Here is a 24,126-nt window from a genome sequence, read left to right on the forward strand (position 1 = left end):
TTAAAAAAAAAAAAAAGTAGTGTTTCAGGCTCTTTTATTGAATATTTCTGCAAAAACCCTAATAATCTCTCCCTTCTCTTCCACTTACTGCTCCCTGAATTCCCAGGCTGAGCAGGGGAGCCGGCAGCTCACTGCACTGTAGGACAGGAACTGATCAGCAGCTAGGAGGACCTGATAGGGAACTGAAGCCTGTCTGTGCTTGTGTGACTGCAGGGCTGTGATTGGCTGTCCCCCTCCTACTGTGCTTCTGGCAGGGACCGTTAGGACACGCCCACCCCTCATTTGAAACACAGAGAGGGACCAGAGACTATAGGGAGCTCCAATAAAGGGGCTATTTTTAAAGATAATATACATTTTTAGCACCATGTAAAAGCAACATCATCTATTACTTATGATTGCCTACAAAATTAGGGTTTTTTTCATTTATCCTATATGTCTCATTTATTTATTTAGAACAGCACTGCCTGAAACCTAACACATAAAATGCTTAGGTCTGAAACAGGTTCTGTTTTCCCAATAAAGTGCTGCCTGGATAGTCATCATACTTTCAAATGCGCTATTAATGTGTCTGCACAAAGACTGATAATTAGTCAGATAAGTACTTACCCAAAAGTGATGTATGGTTTGAGAAAGACTCGACCTTGATCCGACCCGGACCCACGTGCCCCCAATCTGCACCTTCCACCTTCCACCTTCCTTTTAGACCCACGTTGACCTGCCCTGCCGATGACGTCACAAACGGGTGGGCAGTCACGCGCCAATAAAACCAGAAGCAGTGTAAATGGAGCAGTGAGGCTCGCACATCACTACTATCCAAAGGAAATAGCAATCTAAGAACCCAATCACATTCAAACACACTCACTATGGTTAGTATTATCAGAAGTCGGCTAACCTGCAAGCTAACCCATGCAACACACAAAGCATTAGTCAGAAACAAACCTTGAACGCAGGGCTGCAAGACAGATATGTCCTTTAAAATTCTTTATTCTCATGTTTATATTTTGTGACCAATTTACATAGCAGATATTGTTTCTATCCAAGAATATGTATTCAGTTCAGTATAGATTACTCTTGAGATTTTGTTACAAATACATATTTCATAGTTATGTATGAGTAAGCATTTTTCAAAGGAAAAACTTTCACCAATGCAATATAGAAATATATAAACATATTTTAACTAATGGCAATTCACAGAGACATGGTACTGTTATTCTTTCCATTTTCACACTCATCAAATGGCAAAAGAACTTGTATTGTAAATGAAGCCAAAAAATTGAGAGTCCATTTCATTAGTCCATTGCCACTGGCACTTCAACATCTCGCGATTTGGAGTGGACTAGCTCTCGACGAATTTCATTGGATATCTGTGGGTGTGAATGTATCCGCAATAGGTCTAACAAAGCCTCTTTCTGCTCTGAAGACATATCATCTTTATAACGTTGGCAGAGTGTAAGAAGACTCTGGTGCCAAAGCACTGGGAGTGTTCGTTTGTCTGAACGAAATGCCAGGAAGTGAAAGAGAAGTGCATCCAAAACACGAAAGGGGAGGGCATATTTCTTATCAATCAACAGCCGCAGAAAAATACTGTTGGCCCCATTATATTCCATCTCTGCAATCTTCAGCATGGCAGCACTTTGTGAAAATTAAGAGAAAAATGTGGTAAATAAAAAGGCAGTGTTAAAAGGAGCATATATATGGAAACTTAACATTAAACAGTTGCCATAGCGCTAGATAAAGCAGGCAAGGTAGAGAACACAATGACGACAAATGTTAAGTGCATGCCAACAAATATGAAGTACTATAGATCAGCAGTTAAACTATGGGCCTTTAGTAATATTTGTAACATTCTTATTAGATAAAAGGGAGTATTGTCCAAATACTGGGCAGCAAAGAAGAGGGGGTGGGTTGAAAAGAAAAGGTCTGAAAACCACAAATACAGATATTTATAGTATATAAATATTCTTATTGTCATATGCACCCCGAATTGCACTTTTGTATTCATAGGTTCTGTATTTCTTGGGCATTTTAATTTGTAAATGCTTTTTCTTCCTGTTAACTTCCTCTTTATGCGATGTCTAACACTGAACCTGCAGTCAGGAGTTGTTTCAGCCGAGCATGATTTGTGTCTGGAATCACTTGCAAGAGTGATGCAATTTTTGTTGTTGTGTTTTTAGTTCAGAAGGTATCCATTTAAAACAGGGGTAGGCAACCCGCGGCTCTGGAGACTCATGCGGCTCTTCATCCTGCTTCCTGCGGCTCAGTCTTGTGGCTTTGCCTATCACATCATCTATACAGCCCTCACACCTGCTGACGGATTCTTGAGTGTATGACAGCGGTAACCAACGGCGGTAAGCCGCCAACAGGTGATAGGGCTGTATAGACGTCCCAGGAGTAACAGGCAAGACCGAGCCGCAGCAAGAGGATTCATCATGGTCCTAACCACGGTCACACACTCAAGACAAGAGAGGGAAGATCAGCATGGAGCTTCAGAAACAGAAGTCACAGATGAGAACACTAGCATTTAATAGGGCAATTCAGCGTTTAATTTATTTCAAAGTAGGCCTACTCATACACACTGCACTTCTGTTTGTTGTATTCTGTTGTTGTAACAGTTAAAATTAAAAAAAGGTTAAAACTTTTAAAAGTTTATAAGCTGTGTTATGTTTTGTGGCTCCAGACAATTTTTCTTTCGTGGAAGAGGGGACAAATGGCTCTTTTGATAGTAAATGTTGCTGACCCCTGATTTAGAAGAATTTACAGGGCCCCCCTCCCAGGGCTGCTTCAGAAGGTGAAAAATTATACTTTACACTTCCAATTTTAGAAAAATGGTCACACATAGAAAGTCATTGGAAAAGGTCGTTATTCCTTTTGATCTATCTGAAAACAACTAGTTGTTTGAAAGTGAACAACCCCTTCAAAGAATTAAGTCTGCTTTCCTGAATATAGTGTCTTTGTTAACCCAGTACACTCGTGCAGATTTAAAATGGGTCATGAGAAGTGTTAGTTAACAGCACAGTAAGCATATAATTGGACTTAAGGAACAAGCTTTAGTTCATTGCTCATGAAAACATTCCTAACTCAAAGAAGAATCAAGTGAAATCCTTCAGCTAGATTATATTGTGTTTACATAGTATATATTCTATAGAACTCGTTAGTATTACTGGGGAGAGTCGCAGTTTATCTACAACACAAGGAGTAATTGTATATATAAGTTTAGCACGGATTGGGTAAAACTTGATTAAATATTGCAATAACAGGCTCCACTAAAAAACAAACAGAGCTCGCCAAAACTTGCTGTAGGTTCAGGTATCCATGCCTTGAACAACTCACTTGAATTAATAAGACTATTTTCATAAAAAATGCAGCTCACTCGCTGCTCCCTATCTCTGATCCAGGTGCAGCTCCCCGAACTTTCAGCAAATGGAGACGTCTAAGACATTTCGTGTGTTGACACATAATTATAAATAAACTATAATTACGTGTCAACAAACAAAAATGCATAAGGAGGATTTTAGTGTGTGAAAATAAAGCTGGATTGATTTTACCTCTGCCTGAGGGTCCTTGAATGCACGTCTGTATGAAATTGACTGACCGTGTGCGTAAGTTACTAAAATATTAAATACTAAATAAATCACTTAAAAAAAACATAAATCTGGTACTAAAATTTATTTATAGATAATTAGTGATTGTCTATTACAAGCTTTAATAATATAGAAGGGTTCTATGTAGTTTTCAATATTTTTTGTATTCAAAACCTAATGCCTACCTGGAGTGCAAGACTGGTATTGAGCACTTGGTGAGGATGCTCCCAATTATCACAGCCTCCCGCAATGAGCATGTCCCAGATTCACAAAGTGGAATTAGGATACCTGTATAAAAAGGATAAAGATGTCATCCTTTACCGTTTTCTTTTATATACTTTAGAGTTCACAGAGGATACAGTTTCTCACCTTTAAACCAGGCACCTGGTTTAAAAAGAGCCTTTTTGAGAGCCATGTAAAGATGAAAATTGAGCCGTTTGTATTCTGCTATATCATCTCGCACTCGGGGGAGCAGGACCAGGTTATAAAAACGCTGAGCCATACGCTCTGCCAGATTAGAGGAGAATATCCTAAAGAAAAAGGCGGGGGGGGGGGGAAGGAATGAGGCATTAGTGCATATCAAGTGTGCATAAAGTCTGCTTTTTGGACATCTTAATAATAGCGGCATGGGAAAAGTGTGACCTTGTTGATTATTTAAAAATGAAAACACAACACAAATAGCTTTTATCAACTCCAACTTCTGCTAGGTGATGCCTGTGGGTCCCTCATGAATGCATAATAAATTACTAGAATTATTAATAAAACAGATGAAAATTAGGGAAACAGTCCAAACCAGAGATGATGTTGAAATAGCTGTTCATCTTAAAAAGGACTGCTCTCAAACAATAACTTCTTTTGTTTAAAGGGGTGGGAATTTTGTTAGTAGCTTTTGCATAATATGTCTTAATTTCCTGTTATCTATTGATACAGGCAAGTAAAGTGGTTCTTTTATTCTGTCTGTAAAACTGCTGCTTCGCTACACTGGTTATTTTAGTTCTCCATAAAAAAAATAAGCAGGTTAACTAGTATCAGAATTTATTGACCATAATGTGGAGTGACGATTGAACCAATTGATGAATAATCTCTGTAAAGCACTGTGTAATAACAATAAAAATAGTAGTGATAACACCAAAATCTGTTCACCAAATTATTTCAAAGGCAAATTCAAAGCTGTGGAGTCTGAAGCAATTTAGGGTATCTGAAGTCAGTCAGATGAAAATTTACAGCCTGACTTAATATTAAATGCAAACACTGAAAACAATCAAATCAGATTTAGGAGCTTCTATAAAGGAGAATATGGCAGAAGCAATTCTGTTTCTCAGAGCAATACTTGAGTTAATTTTGGATTGTATTTAACAGCTATTCTACATCTTTATGCCAGGAACAATTGATATACAAGTTGTTTTAGGTTTTCCCAATTGTAGAAAGTCACAGGTTACTTGTTTATGTAGTTTAACTATGAGTTTGCTTTAGAATTAACAAAGTTATGCGTTTTATATTTTTTTAGCTTTGGCAGTATGTCTAACATACATGATACGCCTTGTATGTTCTGAACTTCTTTCTATCAACATGGAAAATACATTAGTGTATTAAAGGAACACAAACACCAACAAATGAGATTGTTTTGAAGTAATTAACATATAATATACTGCTAGCATGCACTGGTAAATGCTGTGTGTTTGCTTCAGAAAAGACTTTAGTTTATATAAATAAAGCTGCCATGGAGCAATTCAAACTGCTGGAAAAAGGCCCAGGTTATTTAGCACATAGAAGATAAACCTTGTCCAATACAATGGTGGTATCTGCTATGTAACCTGTGACTTTTCTACTTTTTCCCATCCTGACCCCATGGCTACAGAGCAGCTTGTTTATGGTATCTGCTATGTAACCTGTGACTTTTCTACTTTTTCCCATCCTGACCCCATGGCTACAGAGCAGCTTGTTTATATAAACTATAGTAGTCTTTCAGAAGCAAAAGCTTTGATAATCTTTCTGTTTTTATGTTACTGTTTAAAAACAGAGGAGTCGGAGGTACCATAAACTGAGAAGTCAGTCAAAAGTGAAGTTGAAGGATTTATGTACCGACTCCACAGCCCTGGGCAAATCAAGGATCTTTTCAGTCTTTGTAACAGATCGAAAGGCTCACCTGGTAGCCTGGTACACAGCAGCAGCTGTCCAAGCCTCTGGCTCTGTGATGTAAAGAATCTGCTCCCAGTTTGAGAGAGCAGGGACAATTTTAAAAGCTTTTGGCAGCTTTCCACTACGGTAAGAAGATAGGACCTGAAATATGAAGTCATGGTGAGTATTAGTTCTTCAGACAAGTGGGCATTTAATAAATATCAGGATTTAGAAATACATTGCTGCTAATGTTGAGCTTAGTCAACACAAGCAGAAATATTACCACATGTACTGAATTAATAAAAACAGCCCATGACGTGTGAAAGTATATCATTTTTAGGAATTAACTAAATCCCAGATTTGGCTAAATCTAAAACATTTTTAGAAGGATTCAGCAAAATCCAAAGAGCCTGTGCAATCAAACCTAAAACATATATAAAGCAACAAATTTGTGAAAAGATTTTGCAATTTCAGCCCACAATTTCCAGTGGTGCCAAGGATTTGGATTTGCTATGGCTGAACCTATTACGGAGGATATGGGGCTTCGGCTGAATACCAAACTTGTGGCTTTTGTGCATCCCTACTGATTTTCCAGTACTACCTAACTCAATAAAGGGGAAGGAAACCTAGTCGGCGCACACCCCCCACCCGTTTGTTGCCCATCCTCCCCCCTGGCCTACCCGTCCCGCTGGGCAAATGCCCCTAACTTGTTACTTACCTTCTGCGCAGGTCCAGTCCAGGGAGTTCACAGACGACATCTTCTTCCATGCGATCTTCTTCCTGCTGTGAACGGCGTTTTGGCGCATGCGCAGTAGGATCATTTCGCCGGTACGGATCTACTGCGCATGCGCCAAAAGTCACGTGCATGCGCAGTAGATCGTACCGGCGAAATGATCCTACTGCGCATGCGCCGTTCACAGCAGAAAGAAGATCGCGTGGAAGATGTCGTCTGTGAACTCCCTGGACTGGACCTGCGCAGAAGGGTAAGTAACAAGTTAGGGGCATTTGCCCAGCGGGACGGGTAGGCCAGGGGGGAGGAGGGAGGGTGGGCAACAAACGGGAGGGGGGGGGTTTGCGCCGACTAGGTTTCCTTCCCCTTTAAGAGCCGCCTCTTTTTTCTTGCTGGTTTAGGGAGAGGTACGGGTGAAGGTGACGGGAACGGAAGGATACTCTTCACCTTATCTAACTTAGTTGTATACTGGTGCACAAAACTTTGGCTAGTTTGTGATAAATGGTAACAGCTGATAAAGTTAGAAGTAAAGGTAGCCATACACAGAGATCCGCTTGTTTGGCGAAATCTCTCCCTGATATGCCCACCCCTTCAAGGTCGGGCGGTCAGATTGCGGGACCGCACTAACAAACAGATGCGGTCCACGATCCAGTGGGATTTTTACCCCTGCCCGACATCGAGCGGCGAAGCCTGTCGGAGGGCCCCACACACAGGCCAATAAGCTGCCAACTGTCGGCATGCTTTTATCGGCCCATGTATGGCCAACCTAACCCGTTTAAAAAAGCTTCCTTTACCAAACAGGGATATAAGGTGGATGCTATTGGAATACCTCTTCAGTTATAAATACGTTCAGTTAAAGAGTACTCGGGATAGATTTGCTTGTATGTAGAACTGAAACAATTGCCAGAAAATTTGTTGTGTATTAAGTAAAATGGTTTATTGCAAAACATATTTTTATCAAAACACTTACAGTGTGTTACTCCCCTCATAGGTAGTAAAGTGGTTTTGCATGAAAGGCAGTACACTATTGGAGGTTATAGTGAACATTGAATTTGATATACTTGAATAAAAAGGTAAGCCTATGGGCAACCTAATATAAGGGACACTTGCCTAAATGGTTATGAATGTAATGGTTTTATAGTGATCTAGTCATAAATCTATTCGATGCTGCATTTCATATTATAAACTTGCTAAAGCCTCGTGGGTTTTAAATATAATTGTACACAGTAACTGATAGGTCTCTTCTTTCATAGCTGGCAAAGTAGTCATGCATGAATTATATGACCTGAGAAGGACACTGACACATGGTGCTGTCGCCAGTGTTTTGTCGTGGCTTCAAAACACCCTGCCAAAGACAATACCAAGAATGGTCTCTTGTAAAACACACAAAAATGCATATGAAGCCATAAATAACTTGCCCCAAGAGAGTTGTGTGTTTAAATAGGTTATAAACCTGTTGGAAATCTAGTTTAAACCTTGTAAAATATTTTTTGCCTCATTTTCTTGTTTTGGAATTGGTGGTCCAATCTTAATCTCTCCCTAAGATAAATTTTCATTATTATATATTAAAGGTTAAGTTGTATTGTAAATGCATATTTCTGTGTACTTTAATTGACTAGAATTAAACCCTGATGCATAGCCATTAAAAGGGTGGTTCACCTTCTAGTTAACTTTAATATGTTATATATGGCCAATTTTTAAGCAACTTTTCAATCGGTCTTCATTATTTATTTTTTATAGTTATTTGTCTTATTCTTTTGACTCTTCTGACTTTCTGTTTTAAAGGTGATCTACCCCTTTAACAGCTCACTGATTAATTTGGACAAAAAAAATGCAGTGTTCCAGTCATAATTCTTACCTCTTTTACCCCTTTATAAACCTCCAGTATCCGGGGGTCCAATTGTGGCATTGGCCGTCCAGAGACCTCAGACATCATGGTTTCTACCTCGGTTTGCTTTTCTGTGATCTTTTCCATAATTATATCAGCTAGAGTGCGCCTGAAATACAGGGAACATTTCTATGCATACCTTTCTGATAAAGCTTACCTAGTCTTAACCTTTCCTTCTTTAAATGAGAAGGAAAGGTTAAAATTAAAGTAAGCTTTATCATAAAGGACAATATAAAACCCTCAAAGTAATGCTGCTCAGAGTCCATTGTCAAAATAAACACAGCTTTTATTTCCTTCTATTGTGTATACATGGGCTTTGTATCAGACTTCCTGTTTTCAGCATAAACCTCCAAGGCTTGGGCATGCTCAGTCTGCTCCTCTAGCCCTCTCCCTCCCCCCCCTCCTGTAATATGAGCCCAGAGCTATGAGTGAGCAGGGAGAGACTCAGGCAGGAAGTGATGTCACAACAAGCAAATACGGCAGCTGCTATCCTAAACAGAGAGCTTCTAGAGCGGTTTACTCAGATATGGCAAAGCATTCTAGAGAATAAATATAGCATTTCAGTTTGCACTATTGTGGCTAATCTATTGGCAACAAACTGCTTTGGTAGCTTTCCTTCTCCTTAATAACATGCACTATATCCTTCTTCTCTGCTTGTTGGAAATGAAAGTGAACTAGGCATTCAGCACACATTTACTCTTATTAACCATAGAAACAGGGCAAATTCAAGCGGGGCATCTCCCCTTTCACAATATAATACTGTTTCAGCCTATAGACTCTGGATAGGGTTCAGGTTTTGATACTTCTAGGCCTGAGAAAATATACAATTCTGATATCTCTGCTTTTAAGTATTTCTATTTATGAGTCCTTTATTTTTCCCATCTGTAATGCCTGCCACCAAACATTTTCTACCTTACCTCAGTGGAGGGTTCTTATTCATAAACAATTCAATTGCCTTCTCATCTTCAGGATCGATTTGTACCTCCTCATTGAGAGTACCTTTCTCCAGAGATGCTGCCTTTTCCAATGAAGGCCACTCATCATCTTCAGAATCTGATCCCTCTGCTTTGTTTTTGGAATCTAAGACAATGATTTACAAAGGTAATGTGAATCACTGGTTCCAAACAATACAGAGGGTAGATCCAAAGGGACATTAAAGGAAGTTGAGGGTCACAGCCTGAATACCAGTTAGTTGCATATTTGGGTACATTACATACTTTGGTTCTAGATACTGCTAGGAAATCTGCTAAAGCATACTGTGCCTTGTGCACTTGTCATAGCTAAATGGCACTAGAAAACAGCATAGTGTGTGGTATCTTTAATGAAAAAAAAAATATGAAATCAAATATCTCAAAAATGAAAATGGTGAACTATTCCACATAGGATTCTTGTATTTTATATTGTATACATAAAATTAAGGTATATATGCTACATGCTTAGTGTAGGTGTATTATCCAGCAAGGCACAGTTTAGATCTAAATGATTAAAGGCACATTAATAATACAGAACCCTAAACATCTGTACCCCTTACCAGCCCATTCTTATGCCAGACATTGGCCATAGCCCATCCCTGCCTACCAGCACCAATGGCATATCTACCATACAAAGGGGACCTGGACCAGTCACAGGGTCTGCTGTACAGCACCACTTTCCGTTCATCCCACAAAATGAGCAGAAATAAGGCACGCACACACCTTAGTTAACACTACTGGCCATGTTTTGCCACCCACACAATTTCTACAGTGTCAGAGATATTGCCAGGATATGCTGGTGCACTCAAGAGCCAGAAAATTTTTCTTGAAATTCAGCTCTGGTCTAATAGCCATTTCAGAATCGTCTTTATATTATATGCTAAAATACAGTCTGAAAGACAGTGAAAGCCTGATACACTGAAGATGCATTTCACATCAACATATAAAATCTCAAATTGCCCTTTATTTTATCACAGAAACCATTTGGTAAAAAGAGTTATGTGCAAATTTTCAAATATTCTCATATTTCTTTAATAATCTCCCTAATCTGGATAAATAATTATATGATTGTATCATATTGCATGCCAGGTGTCTGCCTTTAGAGGCTCATGGGCTGGTTGCAGGCCTCAGGAATTTTATGGCCCCAGTTGACTTTTTGCAAGGCTATGTTCGAAAACTAATTTGGCCCTAAACAGACTTCATATCAATTATTAAACCTGCTACATGAAAGAATGTATAGTTAGTATAGAGTTGTATGTACTATGTAGAGTTGTATAGCACTGCTCCACACTAGCTCATATGCATTTAAAGTGTTAGCACTTGTTAGGAGTCTACTGACAGAGTTTTCTATAGAAAATCTTTATGTCATGGCCTTAAAAACAACTACGGACCATAACTACAAGTTTATATAACTGCTATACCCGGAATAATTGTAAAATATAACTGCTACCTAGGAATTTCCTAATTCAAGAAAACAGCAATAAAAAGTGTACATTTTTTTTTCCTTTTCAGTGCTTGAAGTTTATTGAGCATTCTAAGTGAGATCACAAATTAGATTCAGTAAATAAGTCCATTATCAAATAACATTTACAGTACAACTGCAGTTGGCTATATACTTTTTAAGAACAGATTTCTCAAAATGTGAGATTCGAACTCACCAGAAAAAAAACTCATTCACTGGGGAGTAACTACAGAGGAAGCAGATCCTGCAACTGCTGGGGGCCCAGGAGGTATAGGGGCCCCACAAGGCCCTAGTTAATTAACAATTTTAGTATTGGTAAAACAGGAAAACCTCTGGATATTTTAATGATTTTAAATATTTCCAATCCCTTCCCATTTGCATATTGACCTGCTTGCTTTACCTAAAACAGTCGTCCTCTCTTTCGGGGCCGAATTCCCGAGACTATATTCGGCCTCCAATTCCTCCTGCTGAATACGGGCCTGCTCCAGAATCCTTCGGGACAGTTTTTCGTCCACATATCCATCATCTTCGGTATCTTTCGCGGCTTTTCCCTTGCGCTTATTTCGGACCGTAGGTCTAATCTCTCCCTCCTGCTGGATCTGATCAGCTAAGGGGAGTAAGCGAGAAGTAGAACCACGAGAATTTTTGTGCTTTGGCATTCTACTGACATACACGTGCAATAATGCCTGCAATGCGCATGCGCCTCTTCTCACTGCATATCATGCCTCGATCTGGAACTTTAAAGCAGCGTGAACGAGCCAACCGTGACAACATTTTTGTGCGCCGTGACATCATCACATAGGAGCCGCGGTTTATACGATTGAGTAGCAACATGGGAGTGACTTGGTAAGTGTTTTAAATCACTTAAATTCATTTTCGTAGTAGAAAAAGAAAAAAAACGTCGCCATTATGTTTGCAGATTTGTGTTAACACCTGCCTTTTAATTAGGTTTTCACTTTTTCCTCTAAATTGATTTGACCTGTTCAGCTAACTTTACGCTTACTTTCATTCTTTCTTTTCTAATTTTTTGCCATTGTAAAGCCCTGATAACTTTTTTTTTCATGCTGAGCTTGCTTCCTCTATTAGAGTAATGACACCCAAGGAGTTTTAGTGCAATGTTTTATGTTATAACAGTTTTGCTAATGAAAGCGAATTACCCTTTAAGCCATGTGAGTCATAGTTCGCCCAAGAGACTTGCTTATCTGAAATAGTTACAATTGTTTCTTTGTTATCTTAAGTTATTACAAATGTATCCAAATGCAGCTGCTTGCTGTTCTGGGGTCTCTGCCAAAAGTCTTCTTTTTAAAATTATTTCAGAAACTATCTTTTTCTCGAGTCAGTATGAGAGAAAGTTAGGACGTTTCAGTAAGAAACCCGGGACTGCGGGCTGAGCTGTCTAAATTGGGACTGTCCCATAGAAAACGGGACAGTTGGGAGGTATGGTGTGAGTAATGTGTTTTACTTACAGTGATCCAAGGCTTTAACAATGGGAAGACATACTCGCCTGTGAAAGACAAATCTTGTGTGCCAGCGCCCTCAGGGTTGCCACCTTTTGTGGAAAAAAAAACCCTGCATTATATTTATCTGTCTTCCCTATAAATAACATTGGCATCAGGCATGATTTTTACTGTCCAGAGGGCAATCCTACACCCTATAAACCACATGTGTTAAACTCCAGGATTATCTTTGGCCCGCATGATTTATTATTAGATCTGGCTGGCCGGTATATTGCCTAACAGTGTAAGCTGCTGATACAGAAGTCGCTTGTGACAAGCAAAGTCAATCAAAGGCACCAAGTCCCTGTTCCGCGGCTTGTGTATCAGCAGCTTACCTGTGGAGCTAGTGTTACCCCTCTCCCTGAAAGCTCAGAGCCTGACCCCAGACATAGATGAACTTGTATCCAAGATGAGACACCAAGTGTCTGGAGATAGATAGAATAGTACTTTATTAAGCCTTCGGGAAGGTTCCTCCGGGAAATGCTTTAAAATTTTAAAGTTTAAATTACTCTGTGTAACACTGCATAAAGATTTATGTTGTTTTATAGGAAATAACTTCTGAGCTGTGTTAGTTCCAGGTTCAATATATACAATAAGGTAATTTCAATTTGTTTTCAATAAACACTGTTTCATAAACCTGTCCGGCCCTCGAGCATTTTTTAAATTTTGGCCCAACGTGTATTTGAGTTTCACATACCTGCTATAAACTGTTAATTTGTCAGAATAAACAAACTGCTTCCTTCCCTAAGGCTCTGTGCGGGGTCATTTTCTTGGTGAGCCGCATAGAATTTCATGCCTCTAGGCAGGGGCGGTCCTGGCCTCTCTGCCGCCTGAGGCAGCTTGTTGTTGCTGTCACCCCTCCCCCGTGTGCTCATCTTTTTGCACCAGAGAGGGCCAGGATGCTAGCGCAGAGAGCAGAATTCTGCTCTCTGCGCTAGAAGAGCTGAATTTACGGTTTGAAAACCGGAAATAGGATCTTAAATTGCCAGGAGTGGCATTTTTAGAAAGAGGAAGATGTAAGAGAATCGCTCTGTGGTGCTCATTGGTATAACCCCGGGCCGGTGCAGTTATATGCTGATAGGAGCACTGGCCTAGGGTTTCAGGTAAGTCAATACAATCACTTGGGGGTGCCTAACATTTGTCACCCCCAAGTGCAAGAACACTTTTCTTCTCCTTTAAAGCATCTAATCTATCGGCCAGTACAATCGATTTAGGGAGAGAATTCCACATCTTCACAGCTCTCACTCTAAAAAAAAATTTTTTAAAAAAAAACCCTTCCGAATATGTGGACAGAACCTCCTTTCTTCTAATCAGAATGAGTGACCTCATGTCAGCTGGAAAACCTACTGGTAAATAAAGCATTAGAGAGATTATGATTCTCTTATATATTTATAAATAGGTATTAAATCACCCCTTTAAGCTCCGTTTTCCAGCACAAACCACCCTAACTTGGCCAGTCACTCTTCATAACAGAGATTTTCCAGACTTTTTACCAGCTTAGTTGCCTTTCTCTGTAGCCTCTCTAATTCAATAATGTCTTGTTTGACCACTGGAGACCAAAGCTATACGTCTTATTCTAGATGGGGCCTTACCAGTGCTCTATACAGTGGAAGGATGACCCCCCCCCATCTCCCATGAATTTATGCCCCTTTTAATACAGCTCAATACCTTATTTGCCCTTGAAACTGCTGACTGGTATTGCTTGCTCTAGCCAAGTTTATTATTTACAAGGACTCCAAGATCCTTTTCCATTATGGATTTGCCTAGTGCAGTCTCATTAAATGGGTACTGTTAAGTGTTCAAAAGCATCAGTTAATAGTGCTGCTCCAGCTGAATTCTGCATTTAAATCCATTTCTCAAAAGAGCAAACAGATTTTTTTTATATTTAATTTAGATATCTGACATGGGGCTAGACCTATTGTCTGTTTCCCAGCTTCCCATAGTCATGTGACTTGCGCTTTGATAAACTTCAGTCACTCTTTACTGCTGTACTGCAAGTTGGAGTAATATCACCCCTCCCTTTCCTCCATAGCAGCCTATAGAACAATGGGAATGTTACCAGATAACAGCTGCCTGGTGGATCTAAGAATAGCACAAAATAGCAAAATCCAGGTCCCACTGCGACACCTTCCGTTACAGTGAGTAGGAGAAACAACAGCCTGCCAGAAAGCAGTTCCATCCTAAAGTGCTGGCTCTTTCTGAAAGCACATGACCAGGCAAAATGACCTTCGATGGCTGCCTACACACCAATATTACAACTTAAAAAAAATACCCTTGCTGGTTCAGGAATTACATTTTATTTTGTAGAGTGAATTATTTGCAGTGTAAACTGTATAATTTAGAAATAAACACTACATCATAAAAATCATGACAGAATGCCTTTAAGGGTATAAGTGGCTTGAATATTTTTACATCCCAGGTGCATGACTTTACATTTATCAACATTGAATCCCATCTGACACTTAAGTTGCCCTGATTGCCAGTTTATCAAGATCCTGTTGTAAGGATGCTTCACCCTGGATGGAATCAATTGGTCTGGATAGTTTTGTGTCATCTGTAAATACTCATACATTACTTACAATACCTTCTCTAAGTCATTAGTGAACAAGTTAAATTAAAGTGAACCCAATACAGAGCCCTGAGGGACAACACTTAGAACCGTACTCCAAGTAGATAATGTACCCTTAAAGGTGAATTCATCCCCTTATTAAAAAATCCCTACCATCCCAGTCTAGCTGCTAATCCAGGTAAATGCCCCTAACTTTTTACTTACCCCTTGGTGCAGACTCAAGGAGTTCACAGCGGCCATCTTCTTCTTCTTCAGTAATCTTCTGTAGTCTTCTGGCGATTCAGCAATTTCCGTGACTTTACCGATACGGCACTTCCCGAACAGAAGATGGCACCCGTGTGCTCCGATGGCCCTGAATCTGCACCAAGGTGTAAGTAAAAAGTTAGGGGGGAGAGGAAGGAGGGGGGTCTATGTAGGGTTTTTTTAATAAGGGGTTGAATTCTCCTTTAACAACCACCCTCTGTACATGATCCTGTAGCCTGTTTCCTATCCATTAACAACTTCATTAAGAAAAATAGAACCTTAGATTAGAAAGCAGTTATTTGTGGGACACTGTATCAAATGCTTTGGCAAAATCCAAATAGATCACATCAACAACTCCCCCGCTGTCCAGCATCTTACTTACCTCATCATAAAAAGCACTCTGATTTGTCTGACATGACTTATCCTTCATAAAGCCATGCTGATTGCTGCTTATAATGCCATTCACTAGGACTACATTTTGAAAGGGATCCCTTAATAAGCCTTCAAATAATTTGCACACCACAGATGTCCGCTTAGTGACCTATAATTGCCTGGCTGAGATCGTAATCCCCTTTTAAATATTGGAATTACATTTTTTTCTCCAGTCCATAGGTACCATACCAGATAAAAGTGAACTAAGCTCTCTTAGAACCCGGAGGTGTATTCCATCTTTGCCTGGCGCCTTGTTACATTCATTTTTTTAAAGCTTTATGGACCATATCCTGGGTCAGCCACTGACTAGATTGAGCTGAGCCAACAGTGCAGCTATGAAATGAGTCTGGGAACTCTGACTTCTCTATTGTGTACACTGAAGTAAACAACTGATTTAGCACATTTGCCTTTTCTGTATCTGTTACAACCATATTGGTACCATTATTTTCATTATTTTAAAGGAGCACTCAACTACGTCTTTTTACTATTAATATACTTAAACTTTTTAGGGTTAAGTCACCTTTCAGAGGAAAAACGTTTATTCTTAAAGGTGATTTAATTTATTATTCCTGTGAGCGGAACCGATGTAGCTGACCAGTGGGTTAGAAAGAGAATGCAATTCTTAATTAGGGCTCTTACACATGGGTGTATTTTATGCATTTACTAACCCATGCTGAGCATGCAACAAAAAAAACGACATGTACTGCGTTCATATGTGGGTTTTTTTTTTTTAAACACAGAGTTTTCGTTTAGCTTTTACTTGTAAAAGAAAGGGATGGAATTTGGCAATATTGTATAAGTGACAGATTTTGACAGTGGTGTTAACATGGTCATAGAAGGAGAGCCAAATACCCCCAGACAACGTGCAGAGTTGAAAGGGTTAATGAACATGCCATTAATCTAGTAAAGGGGGAGGAGGACCAGACTTAGATGAAAAGATGATTAGTTCCGTTTTTTTAGGTTCAGTTTGAGGTGGCATTGGTTCCTCCAGGTTGAAATTGCTAGGAGGCAGCAAGAGATTTGAGTGAGATTGAAAGCCAAGTAAGTATATGAGATCTCCCAAAGACAGAAAAACGTCTGAGGCTTTATCACTCTTGTACTGTCTGTGCCTCTTCCAACCTATATTTTTCATTTTCTACCAGTGTGTCTCAGGTACCTCTAGCAGAAGGAAAAAGCGTACAGCAAACTGTAGAGATCCTGACCCGCAAACTTGAGCAACTAGGGGCAGAAAAGCAAGGAACGTTCTATGTGGACTGTGAGACGTACCACACAGCAGGAGCCAGCATGGGGACACCAGGTATGAACAAATTATGTTGTTTTTGTCTGTTTGTTGAATGAATATTAAACGATCCTTACCGTGAATTTCCTTTCCTGGCCATTTTCGATGTCCGCTGCGTATGAGCTTAGCTCCTCCCCTAAAACAGAAGATATTCCCCACCTAAAACTTTAAAGCCTTTCCACTCCCTTACACAGGTGTCTAAGTAACAAGCTGCTAGGTTAAATAATAAAGAATAGGGTGGGAAAAAACTTGCTTACAAGAAAGGAAAATCACAGTATGGTTTAGTTTTCCTTTTTACCCTGGCCATCTCCATGTCAGCTGCATATGGGAAGTACCCAAGCTTAAAGGACAAGGAAAGTTAAACTAAAGAAGTAGCTAGAAATGTTGTACATTATGTTTTGGGCTTCTGTACCAGCCCAAGGCAACCACAGCCCTTAAGCAGTAAAGATCTGTGTCTCCAAAGATGCCCCAGTAGCTCCCCATCTTCTTTTCTGCTGATTCACTGCACATGCTCTGTGCTGCTGTCACTAACTGAGCTTAGGGACCGACTCAAAATATACAGTACACATAGAATAGAAATGTCACAATATAATACATAATATAATGTATGTAATGTACACTGGGCATGTGAGTGTCACAGACACTTTCCAAGATGGTGACCCCCCTGTGACAAGTTTAAAGTCCTGGATCATTGCTGCTATTGACATGCTGAAACTTTAGGCTGGTGCAATAAGTTAAGTATATAAAATATGGCATTTTTAGCCATATTCATATTTTCATAAAAGATCTACTATGTGAATGGTGTTAGCAGTTTGCATAGTGAATATGTCCGGTATCCCCATGTGGACTGAACTTGCCCAAAAATGCTGAAATCGACTGTGAAAATTAGGGATGCACCAAATCCACTATTTTGGATATTCCACCTTGGAAGATTTGCCGAATCCCGATCCGAATCCTAATTTGCAAATGCAAATTTGGGGCGGGGAAGGAAAAGTGGAAAAAAAAAATTGGTTTCCTTCCTTGTTTTGTAACAAATCCCACCCTCCCCACAATTTGCATATGCAAATTAGGATTCGGGTTCGGCCAGGCACAAGGATTCAGCCGAATCCGAATCCTGCTGAAAAAGGTCAAATCCTGAATTCAGTGCATCCCTAGTGAAAATACAATATATTACTGTTATTGAAAAAGTCCATGAAGCTCAAATTTTCTGCCCATTCGAATGGGCCAAATTAAAAAGTATATGTATTTATATTCTTCTAAATTTCAGGTCAGGCTGGGAAGCTCCTTTATGTTATGCACAATTCAGAGTACCCTCTCAGTACATTTGCACTGTTTGAAAATGGCCCATGTCTAGTTGCTGACCTAAACCTGGATGTGCTAATGGTAAAGCTAAAGGGATTCTTCCAGAATGCGAAAGCCAACAAGATGGAAACACGTGGCACACGTTACCAATACTGTGACTTCTTAGTTAAGATTGGTACAGTAACCGTGGGACAGAGTGGTCGTGGAATAACTGTAGAGGTAAATATTTCACAAGACTACTAAATATTCCTAATAGTGATCTATCTAAACAGCACTTCATATTAAGGTATTAAGCAACAGAATTGTGGCAGAAGCCATTGTCATGAAAACACTAGTTTTCCTCCCTATAACAATATTGTGGAAGAAGAGTGGGAATGCTGAGCCCTGCTTATCTCTGCCAATTCATTTCCCAGTAGTGCATGAGTGATAACTGAAAAAATCACTGTTTAGTTACTCTACAGAGGGCAGTAGGAAAATAATCCATTTTACAGAGAGGCAAACAGTGGAACTGTAGATGTTACAAAATGAAAACGTCCACCTGTTAATTTACTTTAGTAATACAAGTTTTATCTCTGTTATATCCTAAAGAACACTGAAAGCCATTGGGCTTTCTATATCTTTACTCCAAATCTTTTTACTCCAGTGTAGCTCTATAGCTTGTAAACATTTCCCTGCAGTTCTAATATAAATAGATCACTTGATTGGGAGGACATCACTTTCAGATATTAGTTGAATGATGTAGCTATACAGTCATATGAAAAATTTTGGGAACCCCTCTTAATTCTTTGGAGCTTTGTTTATTATTGGCTGAGCTTTCACAGTAGCAACATCCTTTTAATATATAACATGCCTTATGGAAACAGTAGTATTTCAGCAGTGACATAAAGTTTATTGGATTAACAGAAAATATGCAATATGCATCATAACAAAATTGCATAGATGTGGGCACCCCAACAGAGATATTACATCAATACTTAGTTGAGCCTCCTTTTGCAAATGTAGCAGCCTCTAGGCGCCTCCTATAGCCTTTGATGAGTGTCTGGATTCTGGATGGCGGTAGTTTTGACCATTCATCCATACAAAGCCTCTCAAGTTCAGTTAAATTTGATGGCTGCCAAGCATGGAGAGCCTGATTTAAATCATCCCATAGATTTTCAATGATATTCAAGTAGGGGGACTGTGACGGCCATTCCAGAATATTGTACTTCTCCCTCTGCATAAATGCCTTTGTAGATTTCAAAGTGTGTTTAGGGTTATTGTCTTGTTGGAATATCCAACCCCTGCTTAACTTCAACTTTGTGACTGATGCTTGAACATTATCCTGAAGAATTTGTGTTTGCGTTAGTGCAGAAAGGGTTCTATCTCATCACCCTGCCATACAGATGTTCTTTGTGCAAATTGGTCTGGATTGTAGAACGATGTACAGATACTGCAGCAAGATGTTCTTTCAGGTCTTTGGAGGTGATCTTTTGGTTGTCTGTAAACATTCTCACAATCCTCCACATATGCTGCTTTTGTATTTTTGTTGGCCTGCCAGACCTGGGTTTTACAGCAACTGTGCCTGTGGCCTTCCATTTCCTTTCAGTTGAAACTGACAGTTTAAACCTCTGAGACAGCTTTTTGTAGCCTTCCCCTAAATCATGATACTGAACAATCTTTGTTTTCAGATCTTTTGAGAGTTGCTATGATGATCCCCTGCTGTCACTCTTCAGAGGAGAGTCAAACAGAAACACAACTTGCAATTGGCCACCTTAAATACCTTTTCTCTTGATTGGACACACCTGCCTATGAAGTTTTAGGCTTAGCGAGCTAATCCAACCAATTTGGTGTTGCCAGTAATCGGTATTGAGCAGTTTCATGCATTCAAATTAGCAAAATTACAAGGGTACCCACATTTTTGCACAGCCAGTTTTTCACATTTGATTTAATTTCATACAACTGAATACTGCTTTACTAAAAATCTTTGTTCAGAAAACACCTTAGTACTCAGATGTTCCTGGGAAATGAAAGACATACCACTGTTATCTTTTTTTGTTGAAAGTGGAGTAAATTATTATGCAGACTGAGAGGGGTTCCCTAACTTTTTCATATGCCTGTATATAGAAAGGAATGGGGGAGAGACTTGTTATAGTTATTGGATACAAAATCGGGCATAATAGAGACCTCTAGTGACCAAAAAGAGGTAATACATTAAACTCAACTATTTCTCTATGCTCATGCTGTTTAAAAAATATATTTATTATAGCACATTAAAATACACATCAATAACCCCACATAAAGCCTGATGTGTTTCAGGCTTACCCAGCACTAAATCATAGGCAATCCCAAATCAAAAGTAAAATTCATACCCAATGGCAACCATGTCTGAAAATAAAATAATTCAATTCACTTCTCGTTTAAGTAACATGCTTAGAACATCCCCTCCTCTTATACCAATTTTCACCTGTTCAATTGCTTGCACTGAGAAATATTTTAAATCCCTATTATTACATTCCATAAAGTGTCTAGTGACTGGTTTTATTGCAGTATTTGATATTACCAATCTGATTTATATGCTCCTTAAGGTGTTCTTTCAGGGACCACATAGTGCAACCCACATACTGCTTACTACACTTTCTGCAGGAGATTAAATAAATTATTCCTATGCTGTTCCAATTTATAAATTGTTTAATACTATATGTTTTATTCGTAACTGTAGATTTAAATTCCTAAGAGACTTGCAAAAGGATTTGAGGCTAATGTCCAAGGGAAATAAAGTTCACTCCACGATTTATCGAAAACATTGTAGTGTGAATACCCTGCTACATGCTCGCTCATGCCACCCCAAGAATACCAGTGGGCCAGTTCCTCAGGCTCAGGCACAACTACCCCACTGATGGATAATTTTATAATCTAGCAGGAGTTATGAGTAATTCCTTTAGGGAGAGAGGATATGATAAAAACAACATCAGATTAATATAAAGAATTTGTGCCGGGTGAGCATGAAGCGCATTAGGCTCCATGTGGGATTATTCATGTGTATTTTAATATGATATAATAAATATATTTTTTAAACAGCAAGCGCATAGAGAAATATTTTTGAATTTAATATAGTTATTTTAGTTATATATTTGTGAAAATTCAGGCTAAATGGAACATTGTGGTACCTGAAATAAGGAACTGTTTAGATGCTTGCTTTATTGCAGCTCCTTTAAATGCAATATCTTTTAATATTTTTTTTTATTTATCCATTTACATTTTCTTATCCCAACAGCCAAAAAACAAGTAGAGGCAGATTTATCAATGTTGTAAATGTTTAAGTTTGAGTGGAAAAAAACCCAAATTGTGGGAAAAACAATTGGGACAACTCACACATTTTTACCAGTGCACTAGCATATTTAAGAAAAAATAGTTGCAGCTGTGTTTTGTTATGGACAGTGGAGTAAAAATGCCACACTGGGCCTTTTGCTAAGGAAATAGTTAGCACTGCCCTACTTTAACTTCCCATCACCTGCCTGTTCATTTACATCTGTAGTTAAGACAACAGCTGGGGAGGAAGGATTTTCTTAACTACAAAGGAAGCAGAACCTGTGGTCCGGTTCCCCCTGTTCCCTGGGGTCTTGAGGTCTTCTTCTTATTTACACCACTGGTTGTGGAAATTGTTGCATGCAGACAAAAGTAACATTGTTTCATGCAGTTCCAACTAGGCTAAACATTTTGCTTGAAATCTTACTCTTTTTTTCATGAAATTGAATATCTTAATTCCTTTTGGCAATTTATGATTTATGACCTATGTTAGTTGTGCGAGTCCTATATATTTGTCAGTGTGCTTGTTGATAGTGTAGGAATAAATGTGTGCATTGCATAGGATTAACAAAAGAAGTATCCGTTGGGAAACGAGCCCCTGCGATGTTTCCCATGGCTGACCAATTCCTTTTTTGCAGTTTCTTTAAATATATGTGTGTTATATATGATTTGTCTCCAACAGGTTGATTACTGTCCATGTGCTGTGCCAGGAGATTGTTGGAACTTGATGATGGAATTCATGCAGAGCTTTATGGGCAGCCATGCACCTTCTGTTCCTCCAGTCTTCAGTGCAAAACATGATCCTCTATACACTCCAGCAGACACCATGGTACAATACATGGAGCTCCTTAATAAGATCCGCAAGCAACAAGTCACTGTAGCTGGGATGAGGTGATGTTCAGATGTATCTCATCTCCATAGTTATAAGTACTTTCATTGTTCTGAACCATTTAACTGTATTCGTTAACTCTAAAAGCAACCATTAAGGAAAATGTTTAAAATCTTGTTTAATTAGTCTGTTTCAGAAAACCTTGGAATATGTTCTGTCATTTTATGATTTAAACGTTTACGCACAGAAATTTCTCAAAATCATATAAGTACAGTGAAATAGTATACTTTATATCTACTGAGATATTCACTAAATACTTGCAAATGATCCCTAACTTCAGTATAAGTTCATGGAATGCCCAATTAGTGTTTTGACATGTAAAGCAAGTATATGATTGGAGGTCCTGTGATGTTTTGGAACCAAGCAATGCAAGCTTTCAACTGAGGTCTACGTATCACTGCCATCTTGGATGATCTTTTCTCTCTCTGAGACAGAGGGGCTTCAGATTTTTTTCCCCTTCTTCTGGATCCACCTACAATTAGGCAAGTTTCATTTAGGCATAAAACTTGATGGACATTTGTTAACTAATAATAACTATGTTGTTATGTCACTGCTTTGCGTGCATCAGACACTGCATATGCCAAACATGGGAAGCAGAGAAAAATGGATAGGGGCATGTTAACTGTTGCTGTCTTCTATTGGATTACAGCAGAAGTCAAAGTTGTGATTAATGGCTGTGATTAATTGTGTGCAATTGTGATTAAATGTGATGTCAGTTCAAAATGTAATATTTCTTATAACTTTTTTGTACCTTGCTATGAACTGAATGATATAAAAACATCCTTGTCTTTTGGGCATATGAATACCTTAATGTAGCCAGTTTTGTTCTCCAGTTATGCCCAAATTATAATCATCTTAATCTCTTGAATGATGGGTGGTGGTTTACAGTTAACATATGAATCACCCTTGAAACTAACATAATTCATTGCAAGTTCATCACTGACCATGCAGTATTGTAATGGTTACAAAAAATAAACATATTGGGAAAATTAATGTGTCTGTGCAGTTACTTTCTCTTCACTTGCAGATAATAGTGGTGCAGCTAATGCTGATGAATATGACTTGCCACAACAGTTACATATACTGTATGATACTTCAACATTGCTAGAGGATTCGCTGTCATAATTTTGTATACGCAGTCATGTCACTTCATTCTGTATTCTTTACAATCATCAGTAAGAAAAACAAAACCAGGAGTGCAAAGAGCATATCTAGAAGATGAACTGTCACATTGCTGTATTTATATGTAGGTACTCGTGGGCCTGTGCCTAGGATGGCAGTTTTTGGGTGCAGCCCATAGGCTACAAACCGGTCTGTATTGTAAGGGTTGTCCCAACATTTTTTTCTCTCATTTCTACCTAATTACTTTTGTGCTTTTTTAGAGTTGCCCAGTGGGCAAAGACATCCCAACCCAAAGGCAACACTGGGCTCATTCAGCCTGTGGTCAAATACAAGCCAAGAATCAGCCCCTACACTCAAATCATCTCTCAAGGAGCAGATTTTGGTGCTGATACACGTGGGTGTGCGTTTAGCTCCAAAATTTGTGCCATGTGCTTGCCCACAAATTGATGTGGTGTTTCGGTTGCAAGCACAGAAGATAGCTTATTCTCGGCCTACATTTATCAACAGGCTGAGCCCAGTGTAGTCATTAGCCTTAGGGGAGATAGTGGCAGAGAGGTAAGTATGATATGCATAGTCCCACTGCATGCTGGGTATTGTAGATTTCCATCAACCTTGGTTGCAGGCAAAAAGTGATGTATAACTCCCAAGCACTGGGTACTGCCTGAATGAGGCTTCACTAAGATGAGATAGAGGAGACCAGGCATATTCAGAAAAAACACATTGAAAAAACTACACTAAAAAAGACCCTAACCCGGAGAC

General features: G+C 39.1%; 2 protein-coding genes across 5 annotated transcripts; one reads left to right on the forward strand and one right to left on the reverse strand.

Annotated features, from left to right (window-relative positions):
* Positions 1–955: 955 nt before the first annotated feature.
* On the reverse strand, positions 956–11,485 carry bysl.S (bystin like S homeolog). The gene is given in 7 exon segments (NM_001091589.1): positions 956–1,632; positions 3,767–3,869; positions 3,951–4,111; positions 5,728–5,861; positions 8,288–8,426; positions 9,235–9,397; positions 11,151–11,485. Coding segments are annotated over 7 exon segments (1,302 nt in total). The 5' UTR covers positions 11,410–11,485; the 3' UTR covers positions 956–1,289.
* Positions 11,472–23,238, forward strand: med20.S (mediator complex subunit 20 S homeolog). Of its 4 annotated transcripts, none has more exons than XM_018248180.2 (5): positions 11,472–11,596; positions 15,071–15,185; positions 16,633–16,787; positions 18,037–18,290; positions 22,039–23,238. In XM_018248180.2, exons 3-5 carry the CDS (start codon positions 16,775–16,777, stop codon positions 22,249–22,251), a joined length of 480 nt encoding a protein of 159 aa, XP_018103669.1. In that variant the 5' UTR covers positions 11,472–11,596; positions 15,071–15,185; positions 16,633–16,774; the 3' UTR covers positions 22,252–23,238.
* Positions 23,239–24,126: the final 888 nt, after the last annotated feature.

This window comes from Xenopus laevis, chromosome 2S (assembly GCF_017654675.1).
Source record: "Xenopus laevis strain J_2021 chromosome 2S, Xenopus_laevis_v10.1, whole genome shotgun sequence".
NCBI lineage: Eukaryota > Metazoa > Chordata > Amphibia > Anura > Pipidae > Xenopus > Xenopus laevis.